At 34.7% G+C, this 15,179-nt stretch overlaps 1 protein-coding gene across 3 annotated transcripts in view; it reads left to right on the forward strand.

Moving 5' to 3' along the window:
• The window catches only part of LOC150086751 (zinc finger protein 277), a 118,894-nt gene that overhangs the window by 19,233 nt on the left and 84,482 nt on the right, over positions 1–15,179 (forward strand). For all 3 annotated transcript variants that reach the window (XM_090371560.1, XM_090371558.1, XM_090371559.1), the window contains exons 3-4: positions 635–726; positions 8,915–8,997. In XM_090371560.1, the coding sequence (XP_090227686.1) occupies positions 635–726; positions 8,915–8,997 (175 nt within the window). The remainder of the gene's footprint in view (positions 1–634; positions 727–8,914; positions 8,998–15,179) is intronic.

Here is a 15,179-nt window from a genome sequence, read left to right on the forward strand (position 1 = left end):
TCATGGCTTTCACAAAAGCACCGAGATCCACTATATTTAAATGTCATAAGTGTTTCAAGAAAAGACCAGCACAGAATGTCATCCTATCCTATATCTATCAACATCAATAACTGATGACTAATAAAGTTTAGCCCCCATTTGGCCCAAAGAAGGATCCAAAATTGTTGCTGGTTCCCATTTTGATATTTCTAATTCTGCTGGGAAGATTGTACTTCTGTTGATTTATCAATAAACTAAAATTGAATCACATATGAAAGTGCCATTCTTTAATTTAATCAGTCTTCATATGTTTAGAAGATATGCATACTTAACTTTTTTTTCTTTCTTTCAGATTTAGACTTATTTTATAGAACCTATTTTCAAAAGGTTTTGGACTGAAATTCATATAATTTTTTAAAAAATATAAAAATATGCTTCCTTATCCTGCGATTATTGAGAATCAAACTTTATAATGTAAAATGTTCAACAAAAACTGCTTTATTGGATAAAAAAATTTAAATATTGAAGGAAGATATAAGTTATAACCAGAAAGGAGCACTGAAATAACTCTTAGTTTAATTTTTCAGCTTTATATTAATTTTTCCATTGTGTAATAAATTTATTTGTCATCATATATTGTTTTTTTTTTCTTCAGCTATGTAGCATATTGGAAAAAAAGATTTTTAGTGTCACCACTTACAGAATTTTGTTCCATTATCACAACCAACTCTTCCACTTATGACAAAGGTAAAAAAAAAAATTATCCATATTGTAAATTTCCACTTTACATCTTGTAGTTTTATTGGATAATCAGATATTTATATCATCAGAAGTTTTCTTCATGGTCTTATTAAATATAATATTAATTGAGATTTTATTCTTTAACCTGTTGGTGTTAAGTGTGACATTCTGTAATGAAGGTATTGGTATGGTGTGGCAAAAAAAATGATGTTTTAATTATCTATCTATCTATATATATATATATATATATATTTATATCAGTAATAAAAAAGAAAGTTAATAATTATAACAACTGTAACTAATATTTATGGATCAATGCAGTTGCAGAGCAATCACGCATTACAACCATAATGTGTATAAAATATAGAAGATAATAATATAAAAGGTAAATCAATCAAATAATACCATTCAGGAATTTAAGAAAACACTAAGGATTTAAAAAAAAAAAAAAAAAAGAAGACTGTTATCGCTTTTTACCCACAATCCAGATGACTTCAACTGGGGCCAACCACCCAGACTGAAGGTAGAAAAACGACAAGAAGTTCTCTGTTTCTGTAATGATCAATATATGCTAAGTAATTCAAATCTAAACCAAATATAGTAATTAAAAATGGTTAAGAAATTTTAGAATCAAAAGTAAGAAAATATAAGTAAATTATAAATAAATTATAAATGTAAGCATATATTAATCATCGTTGACCCGACAGAGAACGTAATTTAATGATTAAAATAAGATTAAATATATAATACATACTACATATCTACCGTATCCAGGACATAATGTAGTAACAATAATAGTCGGCAAGATCAAAATAATATGTGGTGCCCCCCTATGTGGATATGGTAATAATAAATAAAAATAAAAAATTAAATAATTAACCAATCAAATTTAAGTTAACGCAAAGAGGAACATGCAGATAGTAAGAAGAAAAACTAAAGGAGTAGGAATAATAGAACCTGAACTCCATAAAGGCGAAAAATAGTGGTATAGATAAGAAATAGTTTCTCCTATGTCACCGGATTGCCCTAATAATTTTGGAGAAATAAAAATTTTTTTTATTATTTTTTTTATTTTACATAGTTAAATTCATTTAAGTTTACTTAAGTTCACACTGAGGTAACATGCAAATTCAGCTCAAGGTCTTACTATAGGAACGGGTTTGCGATCCTGGGCATACCTGAGCCACAACTTATATCTTGTACTGTATCGTCTTTAAGCTGTCCTACACTCTTTATTTTTATTTCTCCGAAATTATTAGGGCAATCCGAGGACGTAGGAGAAACTATTTCTTATCTATACCACTATTTTCCTGAATGGTATTATTTGATTGATTTACCTTTTCTATTATTATCTTCTATATTTTATATATATATATATATATATATATATAGGTAGGTAGATAGATAGATATAATTAAAACTATTATGCCATTAAAATTATTTGAGTAATAACAAATGCCATAGTTAAAATATAAATTGTGTTTATGTACTAGCATGCCTAATGCACCAACACTTATCAACACATATGCAACTAAGGGTAACAGTGAAGAAGGGCAAAAGGGATATTAAAACTAACATTAACAAAATAAATACCAAAATTAATGCTATTAATATTATTTTTATTAATATTATAATTAATATTAATGTAATTTATTGATATTATTTTTTTGATGAATAAATTATATTGTACTGTATTGTATTGATCTTTAAATTTTTCACCTGCTGATTACACCCTGTATACATTGATGAGTACTCAACAGGGACCAACACCCATCAATGTACAAGTAAAAACAATCAGCAATATACAGTCTGTTTTTGTGATCCATATTCCAGTTTAACAGGTGTTTATTAGTAGATATACAATTCTATAGGAAAGTATGGTGAAATTATATCAATTGGGGAGTGGATTAAGTTGTAAACTAGAAATAATGGGGTTAAGTTAATTTGGGCTACTATACTAGTAAACATTAGACTCAGATTTTATTTTATTTGATTTTGTTTTATTTATTTTATTTCATTTTATTTTTTTATTTTAATTTTTATTTCCCTTTATATCACATAATATTAACCTAAACATAATATAGTTAGAGTGTGCTGCAGCATATCGGCAAGATGGTAAATGCACATGGTCTTTTCTTATTCAGCTGCACAACAGTAAGGACGTCTTCAGATTAATTCTATGATTTTAATTAATTGTGCCCCTGTCTGTTGGTCCATTATTTACAGTTTACATCTAACAGTCCATTATTTATAGTTTACAACTAAATTCACTCCCCAGTTGATATAATTTCACCATACTTTACCATAGAACTGTATATCTATTAATAAACACCTGTTAAACTGGAATATGGATTATAGAAACAGATTGTATATTGCTGATTGCTTTCACTTGTATGTTGATGGATGTTGGTCCCTGTTGAGTACCCATCAATGTACACTGAAAGGACAGAATTCATGAGATTAGCATTAGCATTAGTAGAGGCATACGATGCAAGAAAGCAAGCTTATGCAGCATCAGCCAAAAAAAAAAAAAAAAAAAATGCTCCGATTTAACCCCTCTGTTTGTTCCAAATACCTGTCCAGCTCAGCCTTAAATTTATTTAGGCTATCAACTTCCACAACAAAAGATGTAAGTTGCATTGTCCAAGAACCAGATACCTGGTTCCTGGACAATGTGGGCGAGAGGGGGGATGACAGCATCGCCAAGCGTATAAGTTTAGGTACAATGCATCACTGCATTCACGTAGATGATAATTCAATGTCAGTATGGATAAACGTTGTGAGTTAACCGACTTGGAAAGAGGGATGATAGTGGGTGCCTGAGGCATGGGTCACTATCGTGGAGGTGGTACAGAAATTGCACTGTCCCCATTCAACAGTATCAAGAGTTTATCAAGAATATGCTATTTCCAGAATAACATCTTGTCGTGAACAGCGCTGTGGGTGGAGAAAGGTGGTGGAGGAACGTAGGCATCGACATCTGTCTCACATTGTTTCAGCCAACCGGAGAGCGACAGTCATACAAATCACCATCGACTTCAATGAGAGAGGTACCAGAAACATCTCCACCAAGACCATCAGGCGATCATTAGCTGCAATAGGTTATAGGAGCCGCCGACCCACCAGAGTCCCATTGCTAACAGCATGACACAGAACTCTATGCCTCAACTGGATGAAAGAACATCAACACTGGACCTTGGATGACTGGAGAAGGGTCTCCTGGTCCGATGAGTCCTGTTTCTGGTTATTACGAGTGGACGAGAGGGTGCTTATCTGGTGGAAACTGCACAAAGCTATACAACCGTCATGTCAACAAGGAACTGTTTGGGCAGGTGGATGATCGATAGTGGTCTGGGGCGTGTTCAACTGGCACACGTTGGGACCTCTGTTATGTTTAGATGTATCTCTGAACGGTCCAGGTGACGTGTCCATCCTTGCAGGCCATCTGCATCCCTTCATGGCCATCGTGCACCCACAGGGCAATGGACTCTTCCAGCAGGACAATATGCCTCCCCACATAGCCGTGGTGACTAGAACATGGTTCAAAGAGCATTTCACAGATTTTGCCACCATGGAATGACCTCCCCGTTCTTTGGACTTGAACCCTGTGGGAAGCATCTTTGGGAAGCTGTGGAAAGGTCCGTTCGAGCTTTGGATCCTCCATCCAGGAATGCAGTGGAAATTTAACCCCAGGGGCTCACATCTGGTGAGTATGGGCTTGGCACACCCAGGGTCCTGAGCTGGATATCATCATTCTTCTCTTTCTCGGTGATTTCCCTCTACTTCTCTCTCTCTTTCTCTCTGGGTCACAGGATAAATCAAATTTTTTTTTGGATGGTGCAGCAAAAGCCTCAGGCTTCCTTGCATCATATGGCTAATTATAATAATAATAATAATAATTATGGACAGCAGTGCAGCAAGCATGGATGAAAATACCTGTGGAATGCATTTGTGAACTAGTGGACTCAATGCCTTGCCATATGACTTCCCTTATCCGGGCAAAAGGTGGGTCTACTCATTACTAGGTAGATATCCAGTGATTTCTGTCCACTCAGCGTATGTCCTAAGATTCGTCAGCATCTTAGGCTATATTGCACCAGTGTATTTTGTCTTTTTTTATAAAATGCTGAGGTAATGTAAACCTATATCAACAAATCAGAAGCATGATTAATATCAGCACCAATGTGTGTGTCTTTTGATAAAGTGTGACAAAAAACACACTTATATAATGAGTGTGATTAGCACCAGTCAAAAAAAAAAAGAAAGAATAAAATAATATTAATAAAAAATTAAATAAAGTAAATAATTAATTAATAATAAACAAAAAGGAAATAGACAACCTATGTGTTTCCCTCCAAGCATAGGTAACTATCCAGCTGACTTTAAATTTTCCTAAACATTCAGCCCTTACCACTCATGTAGGTAACTTATTTCAGTAATTTATAACTCGCCGGCTAAAATAAAACTTCCTGCAATCCAGTCTAAACATCTCCTCCTGTAACTTGAATTTATGGCCCCTAGTTCTAGAATCATTTATAACCTTGAAAATTTCACCCTCATTCATTTTACTTATGCCTCTCAGAGCCTTAAACACCTCAATCAAGTCTCCTCTGAGGTGCCTAGTTTCCAAGTGGTGCAACCCACATATTCGAAGTTCATGCAAGCTCCCATATTAGACCCTTTCAAGAAGCTTAATGTCTTTCTTTAGGTGCAGTCTCCATACTTGAACACCATATTCCAAATATGGTTTAACAATAGCCTTATATAATGGGACTGCAACTCCGTAGCCGGGTGGGAAGGAGCAGCAGCGCGTAGCACACGCTTCTTGATTAGGCCGTGGTTTGAGCCCGTCACCACCAAATACGGAGGATGCAGAAAGGTCAGGGAATGACCACCGCATATCCCGGAGCAATATGGCCTTAGTTGCTAATGCTCCTAAAAACCAAATAACAAACAAACATAATGGGATTATGATGTCCTTATCTCTACCAGCAAATGTTCGATAAATTATCGCTAGGACACCATGGTCCTTCCTTGCAACCAGTCTACAATGCTCAGCAAATTCATGTCTGACCGTATCGTAACTCCCAAGTCCCTTCCTTCCACTACTGACTTTAGTTTAACTTCACCAAGCGTATAAGTTATTTTAGGGTTGCTGTTCCCCAGGTGTAAGACTTTGCATTCTGCTGAATTAAAGCATAGCTGCCACTTTTCTGACCATCCCTGAAGTCCATCTAGGTCACTCTGCTTGGCAGTGATCATTAACTACTCTACCGATCTTTACATCATCTGCAAATTTAGACCATGCCTTCTATCCATCCCTTCATCGATGCCATTTATGAAAATCAAAAACAACAGTGGTCCCAAGACTGATCCTAGGGGAACTCCACTTCTTACATTAACCCAGTCTGAGGAATAACCATTTATTACCACCCTCTGCCTCCTGCCCTGAAGCCATCCTGCTATCCATCTAAGGATTTTCCCTGTGATTCCAACCTGTTCCAGCTTATGAAGTAACTGCTCATGTGGGACTGAGTCAAATGCTTTGCTGAAATCTAAATAAACAATGTTGAAATTATTCCATAAATCTAACTCATGAGTGACCCTGTCAAAATAGCTGACCAGATTTTTTAAACATGATTTTCCCTTTACAAAACCATGCTACGTATCCTTCAGAATTCCATTTCTATATAAATGATCCTGAATTCCACCCGTGATCATTGCCTCCATGATTTTTTCGTACTAGTGAAGTTAGACTGACAGGTTGGTAATTTCCACTTCACTCTTAGAACCGCCCTTATGTATTGGAGATACAGTGGCACTTTTTCAGTCCAACAGAATCTCTCCTGAGTCTAGTGATGCTCTCATAATTAGCCTTAAAGGGAGGTAGCCACTTGCTGCCTCCCTTAAAATTATAGGATATATGCCATCAACCCCAAGGCTCCTGGGGTTGATGGCATATATCCTATACTCAAAAGATTTTTCATTAAATAATCATGCAAATTTTCAATATTATTAATTACATATTTCTTATTGACATAAAGATTTTTTTTCTGGAAATATTGATGTAAAGTAATTGTTAAATTCATCTGCAACCTCAGCTGGGGGCATCTAATACTGTCCCATGTACATTACATGGGACATTAAGTACATAAGGGTCCGATCTGGTTTGTCCTCCTCTTCCTTTCATTTATATATGTGAAGAATTCCTTATCCCCACTCTTTGTTCTCTTTGCCAGTGATTTCTCATAATCTGCCTTTTCTGTGGTACTATTACAGATCAATTTGTAGCTGTTATAGGCTTATAATATTAATAAAAAATTAAATAAAGTAAATAATTAATTAATAATAAACAAAAAGGAAATAGACAACCTATGTGTTTCCCTCCAAGCATAGGTAACTATCCAGCTGACTTTAAATTTTCCTAAACATTCAGCCCTTACCACTCATGTAGGTAACTTATTTCAGTAATTTATACTCATGGAGTGTTTTTTTTAATGGTATATATGCATTCAAGGCTTCTGTGATTAATGTTTTAAAGGTATACCATAATTCAATTGTATTTGCTCTCTGTGAGATATATACACAGTTAACAGAGGCCATGTAGCACCTAAAGTATCATAATTTCCTTCCCTGAAATTATAACCCATTCCTTTGCCTTTAACTACTGCTCTCTCTCTCTCTCTCTCTCTCTCTCTCTCTCTCTCTCTCTCTTTCTCTCTCTCTCTCTCTCTCTCTCTCTCTCTCTCTCTCTGTGTACATCATCCACCACAGAACTCCGTGATCACTTCCTCCTACTGGTTCCTGTACTGTCAGCCCTATTATGTCATCTGGTTCATGGGTGATGATCAGGTCTAGAATATTCTTTTCCCTAGTACTTTCCCTGACATGCCAATACAAATAACAATCATCTATTTGATTTAAAAATTTTGTCCCCCACGTTGAGTTTCCTTTTCATTTGCTCTAATTATTTAGAGAAAAATTAAAATCACCCCTAATAAGACATTCATGCTTACTTGCCCATTCCATTTGCATGTAGAGGCTGTCATAATCTTCACAATCACCTGGCCTGTAGATTACTTCCACTCTCATTATACCTTTCCTTTCAACTATCTCACACCATATAGATTCTATATGGTGTGAGATAGTTGAAGGATACTCTTGATAAGAAGCATGAACCCACCACCCCTTCTATCTGCCCTATCCTTCCTAAATACATTGCACCTATGTATTGTACTGAAACTCATCATCCCCTATCTCTGGGTGGCTCCTTGTTTCCATAAACTCTGTTATGTCAGCGTTAATTGTCCTAACTGGGAGTTTGAATTCACTCATTTTATTGACCACACTTCTTACATTACTGTATAAACAATTAAGACTTAGTGTTCCTATATAGTTAATTACCTGCACACACCCCATGAAGTTATTTAAACTTGCTTTCCTGGCATTAGCTACTTGCTCATTTGAAACGTTACTTCCCTCAGAACACCTTGCTAATATGATCTGTTGCAGTAACAAACAAGAACTCTTGAAGTATGTGCAAGCATTACTTTTACCAATATTATCAGATAAATATGTATTACCCTTTTCCCCCCCAAACTATCAGTTTCCCTGAACCTTTAAGGTTTCCTCAATAATACTGATAAAAACCCTTGCACCACCTTTGTTTAAATGTATCCTGTCTGTACAAAACAGATTCATTCTATTACAAGTGTGGGCCAAGCTGATAAAAATCTGTCCCCCCCCCCAAAATCCTTGCAGAGTCCTTCAAGTTAATTCACAAGGCTTTCAGCATATAATTCCTCCTATTGTGTCTGGGCAGAATTGCAGACACATAGACGCTGTGACCTAACTCGTGGCATTTCTTCAGCATAGCCCTATATTTGTCTAACAAATTGTCAGATCGTGTATGCTTAATATCATTAGTTCCCACATGAATAATATTATTCTCTTTATCCCCCTTAAAATCTGACAGTCTATTGGTGACATCATTAATAGTTGCTCCAGGCAGACTTACCCTGGTTCTAATCCACCTATCCTTATTATAAAAAATATTCCCCATTTCCCTGACAATAGAGTCTTCTAATAGTTTATGAGGTTTTGCTGGATATACAGCACATTAAATTGGAATGGGGAAAGATGTTTAAAAAATATGGCCTTACCTTTTTCAAAGAAAATAACATTTTATTTTCAGCTCCAAAGGAAAATTATTTTCTTCTGAGTGATGCGCTTTGCGAAGATAGGCAATTAAGAGAGAAACTTCAGCAAGATAGATTGGTAATTATCTTAAACTAAAAGTAATCATTAAAAATACAATTGTAGCATGAACCTTAAAATATTTCATAAATAGGTTTTATATCTAAATACAATATTGATGCATTTGTGTATATTTAGATAGGGACCGTGAAAATAAATGCTGATGCAATGGTTTTGATGATCAATTTATGTTCAGAATATTGCTTTTATTACTATTTTTTCCTTTTTGTGTTTTCTTAATTTTCAGCATAATATGTAAAAGGCCCACTGAATCCAATGACCATTGAGATTCTGTAAAATGATCTTTAAAAGATGATTGTATAGAATGGTCACTTTCAATGGTGGCTCATGACTCTGATGTATGGGGGTGCTGTTTCTTTAAGTTACATTAAATTGCCTTGGTTATAATACATGTATGCATAGCTAGTAATAATAATAAGCAAGTTAAAAATACTACAAAACATTAACAGACTTAGGTAATCTTGAATTTTATTAAAAACAAAATCCATTCTTCAGTTTTTATTTGTTGAAAATAGATTAATAACTTTTTCATTCAAGTTGGCACACTGTTCAAATTGGTACTGCTTGCTCTGCAGTTCCTTTGCCTCATTTTGTCACCTTTAAAAAATGCATATTGGTAACCTGCGAACTAGGCATTGACTGAACCACTGGGACCAAAATGTGGAACTGTGTAGTGCACAGTTCTGCCTACGTTTATATTTCAAAGTTGGAAATGATTTTGTATTTTTATTTGTTTATTATTGAAATGATTATTGGAAATAGAGGATGAGTATACTATATGTTGGGACCTGTTAATAAAAATATTAATTGCATTAATTAATTTCATTGCATTGTTCTTCACAAAATTTCATATAGCTCCGTTAACTGTATATTTAGATTTAAAAAGCTGGGGGTGCTGAATTTCTGCAGCGCCTATTAACAAGCTGCCCCTGGTCACTTTACATTGACTCTAAAAAATAAAATTTATATTTTTATTTGAAAAATCATCAAAAATGAGTAATGAAGAGAGATAACTTGAATTTATTTTATAATTGTTACTACATATTTTGTAAAAGGTGCAAGAAACAAAAATTTGTGATAATTAACTCATCAGCTTATCTGCAAAAATCTGACAGATCCTACCAGCAGGAAACAGTTCTTCATCTTGTAGATTGTTACCCAACTAGAATTTGCAGTACTACCTTTCAAAAACTGTCTGATCTTTGCTTTCTCAGTTAAAAATTTGACAAATAATTTTAAAATATTAACAAGGAAACAAACATAATGCAGGCCCATTGTCAAAAGCAATTAGGCCTATTAAAAAAGTTGCCTTTTTTTTTCTGATGTTCCAATTAATTTATGCCATGGGAAATTGTTTGGATACTGTTGTATATTGCTTCTAAAGTCTCCTCATGTCTCTAGAGGGAAACAAAAATGCCATTTGATGACTTCACCAGTTGGTGAAGTCATCAAAATCTCCAACTGAAAAGTGAAAGAAAAGTTAGGAAACATAAAAAAACAACAAAAAAAAAACAACTGGAAATCCTTCAGCTGTGATGCAGAAAATGACACCTGTGCCTCCTCTTCAATACAACAAAAAATAGTCTGTCTTTGAACCCAAGCAACATGACAGGAGTCCACAAACTACTCCCCCCTGATGACTCTAAGGAATACCACAGAATGCATACTGCTCTCGCTCTCACTGACACTTCTTTTTCTGTGCACAAGATTATCGAGGCTGCCATTGATGCGACTGGCAACTGTGGAAAAAATAGTGAATTGCAAAATAATAAGAAAATAGATGACAAGTGTTCCCAATATTTCTTCCCCCCTGTGAGGCAACTGGCTCAGGAAGAGTATGGAAACAATAATAACAAATGAAAAATCACAAACAGGTTTGTGATTCTTTCAACATTAGGTTGAAAGAATCACAAAGCAGAATAGAAGAACTTAAAAGAACACAGGGAATACCTCAGTTTTCATCCGATGTCACAGCTGTAAAAATCAGTTTCCCTGACTAGAAGGGAGTTTGCTTGAGTTGTTCATTCCTTACCCTCCAAGATGGAGATGCCTTGCACAACAACTCACCAACCTAATCTAACTTAACTCATCAGCCTAATCTGATCAACCTAATCTCCAAAACTTTGTCATTTTAAAAGCAGCAGAGAACTCCAATTTTAATACTGGGCAAAATATTAAAACAGAAGCTACAAGAATCGTCAAAAAACTCCTTTAAAGAGATTAAAATTAAAGTCTATTAGAATAACCAGAAACAATGGACTTCTCGTGGAAACAAACAAAAGGATATTGTAACTTCTCCTACCCTCTCTAAGACAAATTTTTTGTGACATACCTAAAAATAACCTACCATCTTGATTTTTGATCTCGATAGAAATTCGTGTAAACAAGGAATATTAGAAGACCTGTACTACAAAAATTTAAAAGATATTAATGTCTATGAGGACATTTAGAAGTAAATTTCCTTTAGATTTCACACAGAGTGCATTTCTAAATCGTCTATAAACTGGGCTGTTGCTTTTCCCCAGAATGTACAGAGCCATTAATATTCTTGAATGCCTATACTTGGGCTAGACCTCTCAAAAATTTAAAATATTCACAGTAGTCACAAAGTGTTCACTTTGCTTAGACTATAGGGCACATCCCAATTGTGTAAACTGGCATCAGCCTGTAGCCATTGTGCCAAAATAAGACATACTTTTGTTGAATGGCCTGACAAAGTCAATTCTCCTACCTGCCCTAATTGTTTGCAGAGAAGGAAACCTAACCACTCAGTGCATGATTGGAATTCCCTGAATATTTGAGAGCCCTGGAGGTGGCAAGAAATAAAATAGCATATTGCTAATGCAACTGCATGTAACATCACTTCTAATGTCCGATTATCATCTGAAATTCACACTCTAAAAATAGCTCAACACAATTCACAAAAGTCCAAACCGATTTGCGTAAATATATTGAGAAAAATCAAGTGAACATTGCTTGTATATGGAATCTTATTGTTTTCCTATATTTTCCCAGGTTATGCAACTAGATCATGAAGAACCTCACACAGCTGTCATTATCTTTAATAGAGAATTATACATCAAGAAAATTTGTAGTCTCAGTCACCAGTATGCCTCATGCATTGAAATCACTGGACCATCCTTTATCCTCCTTCTACTGTTGCTTTACTGGCTGCCCACAGCAGACCTATCCCCTTTTCTACATTTCCTTTGGAAAAGTAATTGATACTGTTGGCTCTTTGTGTCTCATAATTATGACTGATGCCAACAGTAAATTGATCTCGTAGCATTCTACAACCACTGATCACATAGATTCTATGTTTAAAAACTTCCTATATACATGTCATCTTGCAGTCCTAAATAAACAAGGCCAGCCTGCTTGAGTGCCATAAGAAACTCAAATATAGATCTCATCATACTTCTTCTATATTAGCCTCACATGTCTATAATTGGACAGCATATCTGGAATGGATGTTCAACAATCATCATGTTATCTGCTTTGAATACATTACAATCTCACCTGATAGCTCACCCAATAACCTAATGCGATATGCTCTCAAGTGAAACAGCTTTGAAAGATCTATAAATTTCCCTGATCAACATTATCAAATTGTTGATTCAGTGACTACCCACAATATAGCCTCTCCTTATTATCAAAGTTGCTGCTACTGACACTAGAAGAAAGTTCTCAGTGTATACTCTTGTCCCCTGGTGGAATCACGATTTCATTCTCTTTGTAGACAGGCTCTCTTAGCAAGGAAGGAACTCCAAAGAAGTTGGAGACCTTAGCCTTCTACTGAGGTTGTGTATCTCAAACATGCTTAAGAAGACCTTAGAAACTGGTATAAAAAGCAATCCTAAAAGCCAAAATCCTTTCTTGGCAATAGTTCATCAAATATTATGGAAACAATGACCCCTGTGGTCTGATCTATAAACTCACAAGGAATAAAATCCATTATGAAGAAGTTTACAATACAGTTGTAACTGATTCAGGTGAAACCATGTCTAAGAGTAGTTTCACCTGAATTTTTTTTCCCTACCTCCAAAACTATTGCTCTTTCAGGTGCGATAAGAAAAGGATGCACTCTTCCCCTAAAATCCTGTCGCATCCGTCTTCTGATAATATACTTCCTTTCCAAATTTCTGAGTTGGAAGTTGCTGTTAACAAAATCAAAAATAATAAATGCCCATGTCTGGACATTGCTGAGAATTCATCAAAAAATTCTAACAGCTGAAGCCAGTTATTCTGCTACTTTTATTAGATAGTATGAATCAGAGCTGTAATACTCAATATGTTCTATGTTGATATTAATATTTGTAAAATAATAAGAAGAGTTTACCTCAATATAGTACGTAGAACACTTCAGTATGATACTCTCCAGAAATTAAAATGAAAAAATCGAAAACTTACATTAGAGTAAAAAATAAATAATTAAAAACCAATTTAACACAATTAAAAATCAATTTAACGCAATTAAAAATTAAAAAGAATCTAACGAAAATATTCAAAACGATTTTCCTTCCTGAAGCTGACAAAGCTTTTTGACCGTATTCGTGATCACAGGAATGAAAATTACCGAATAGGGTTGAACCTGAAACTCAAATAATGATTATTTATCTTCGTGCATGCGTGTAAAGGTCCATGCATCGGAGATCAAATATGGCCGGTGAACATTAACAGAATTCTCATGTAATTTAATTTCTACGGTTTCTGCAATTAACAGTTGCGTATAATTACGTTGAACATTAAGTATTTTGGCCTCGTTAAATAAAAAAGTGTTTTTCGTTAATGGCATGAAAGGCTAATTCTGATGCTGCTGACTGAGAAGCACGAACTGAGGCTTCATGATGATTTATACGAATATTCAGAGAAAATCGTGTTGAACCTTGGTAAGACAAGTCGCAATCACCGCAAGAAATGTTGTATACCAGATCATTAATTTATGTTGCGAACGCGGAAAGAACCGAGCGATTGTTCAGTATAGTGTGTAATTTCCGTATTGGCCTGGCCGCAATTTTAAATTCGGTATCTTTAAAGAATCTATTAAGCTGTTTGTGCCACTGTTCAACATATGGGACAGAAATAAAGTATTTTTTGATATTACTATTGTTGGTTGGTGTAGTATTTTGTATCCTATCCTTAGCCTGTATCCTAATTTGGTTTATTGTGGCAAGGGGATAACCCCTGTTTAAGAACCAGCTAGTTAATATTTGTATTTCTGAGCCCAAAGCAGATTCCGTCGTTGAATATTTATAGGCATTTAGAAATTGATTAAAGATAATTAAACCTTTGTAGGTGAATGGGTGATAACTATTATAATATGGAAGCACCGGTGTTTGTAGGTTTTCGATAGATGCTAAATTGGATTTTATTTGAGTCCCGAGTAAGTGTGAAATTTAGAAAGTTATATTGAAGGAAACTCCTCTTATTATTTTAAAAATATTAATATCAACGTAGAATGTATTGAGTATTACAGCTCTGATTAATACTATCTAATTCATTTTTTAAACTCTTATTGACTATTCATTCACTTCCTGTCTCTCCAGGTGTAACCTATCGATACACACAATTATGGGGGATTTTTTGAATAGCTTGGTTCAAAATTACATTAAATCAACACTAAGATACTCGGCCCAAAGTTACCATATTTCTTTTCTAAAATATTGCCTTCAAAACAACATCGTTCTGAAGTTTGCCAGGGTTAATTAAAATCAAAAAATTTCAGGCATAAAACAACTAATACTGGCCACATCGCGTAATATTGTTAAGCTTGCCTTAAAATCTCGATATTCGAAGTTAATATTAATTAATAGTTAATATTTGTATTTCTGAGCCCAAAGCAGATTCCATCGTTGAATATTTATAAGCATTTAGAAATTGATTAAAGATAATCGATCTTTTGTAGGTGAACAGGTGATAGCTATTATAATATAGAAGCATACTGGTGTTTGTAGGTTTTCGATAGATGCTAAATTGGATTTTATTCGACTCTCGAGTAAGTGTGAAATTTAGAAAGTTAATGCCTTTTATCCGTATCCTCCCTTTCCAATGTAAATTTGAGTCTAGAATGAATATTATTAAATGAATGTAAAATGTCTTGGACAGCACTACTATCAGTAATAACTAGAACATCGTCTAAATACCTCCCATAGTATGTGATACAGGGTCGAAAAGGTGTCAAA

This window comes from Mastigoproctus giganteus, chromosome 4 (genome assembly GCF_048544385.1).
Source record: "Mastigoproctus giganteus isolate SK-2022 chromosome 4, ASM4854438v1, whole genome shotgun sequence".
Classification (NCBI taxonomy): Eukaryota; Metazoa; Arthropoda; class Arachnida; order Uropygi; family Thelyphonidae; genus Mastigoproctus; species Mastigoproctus giganteus.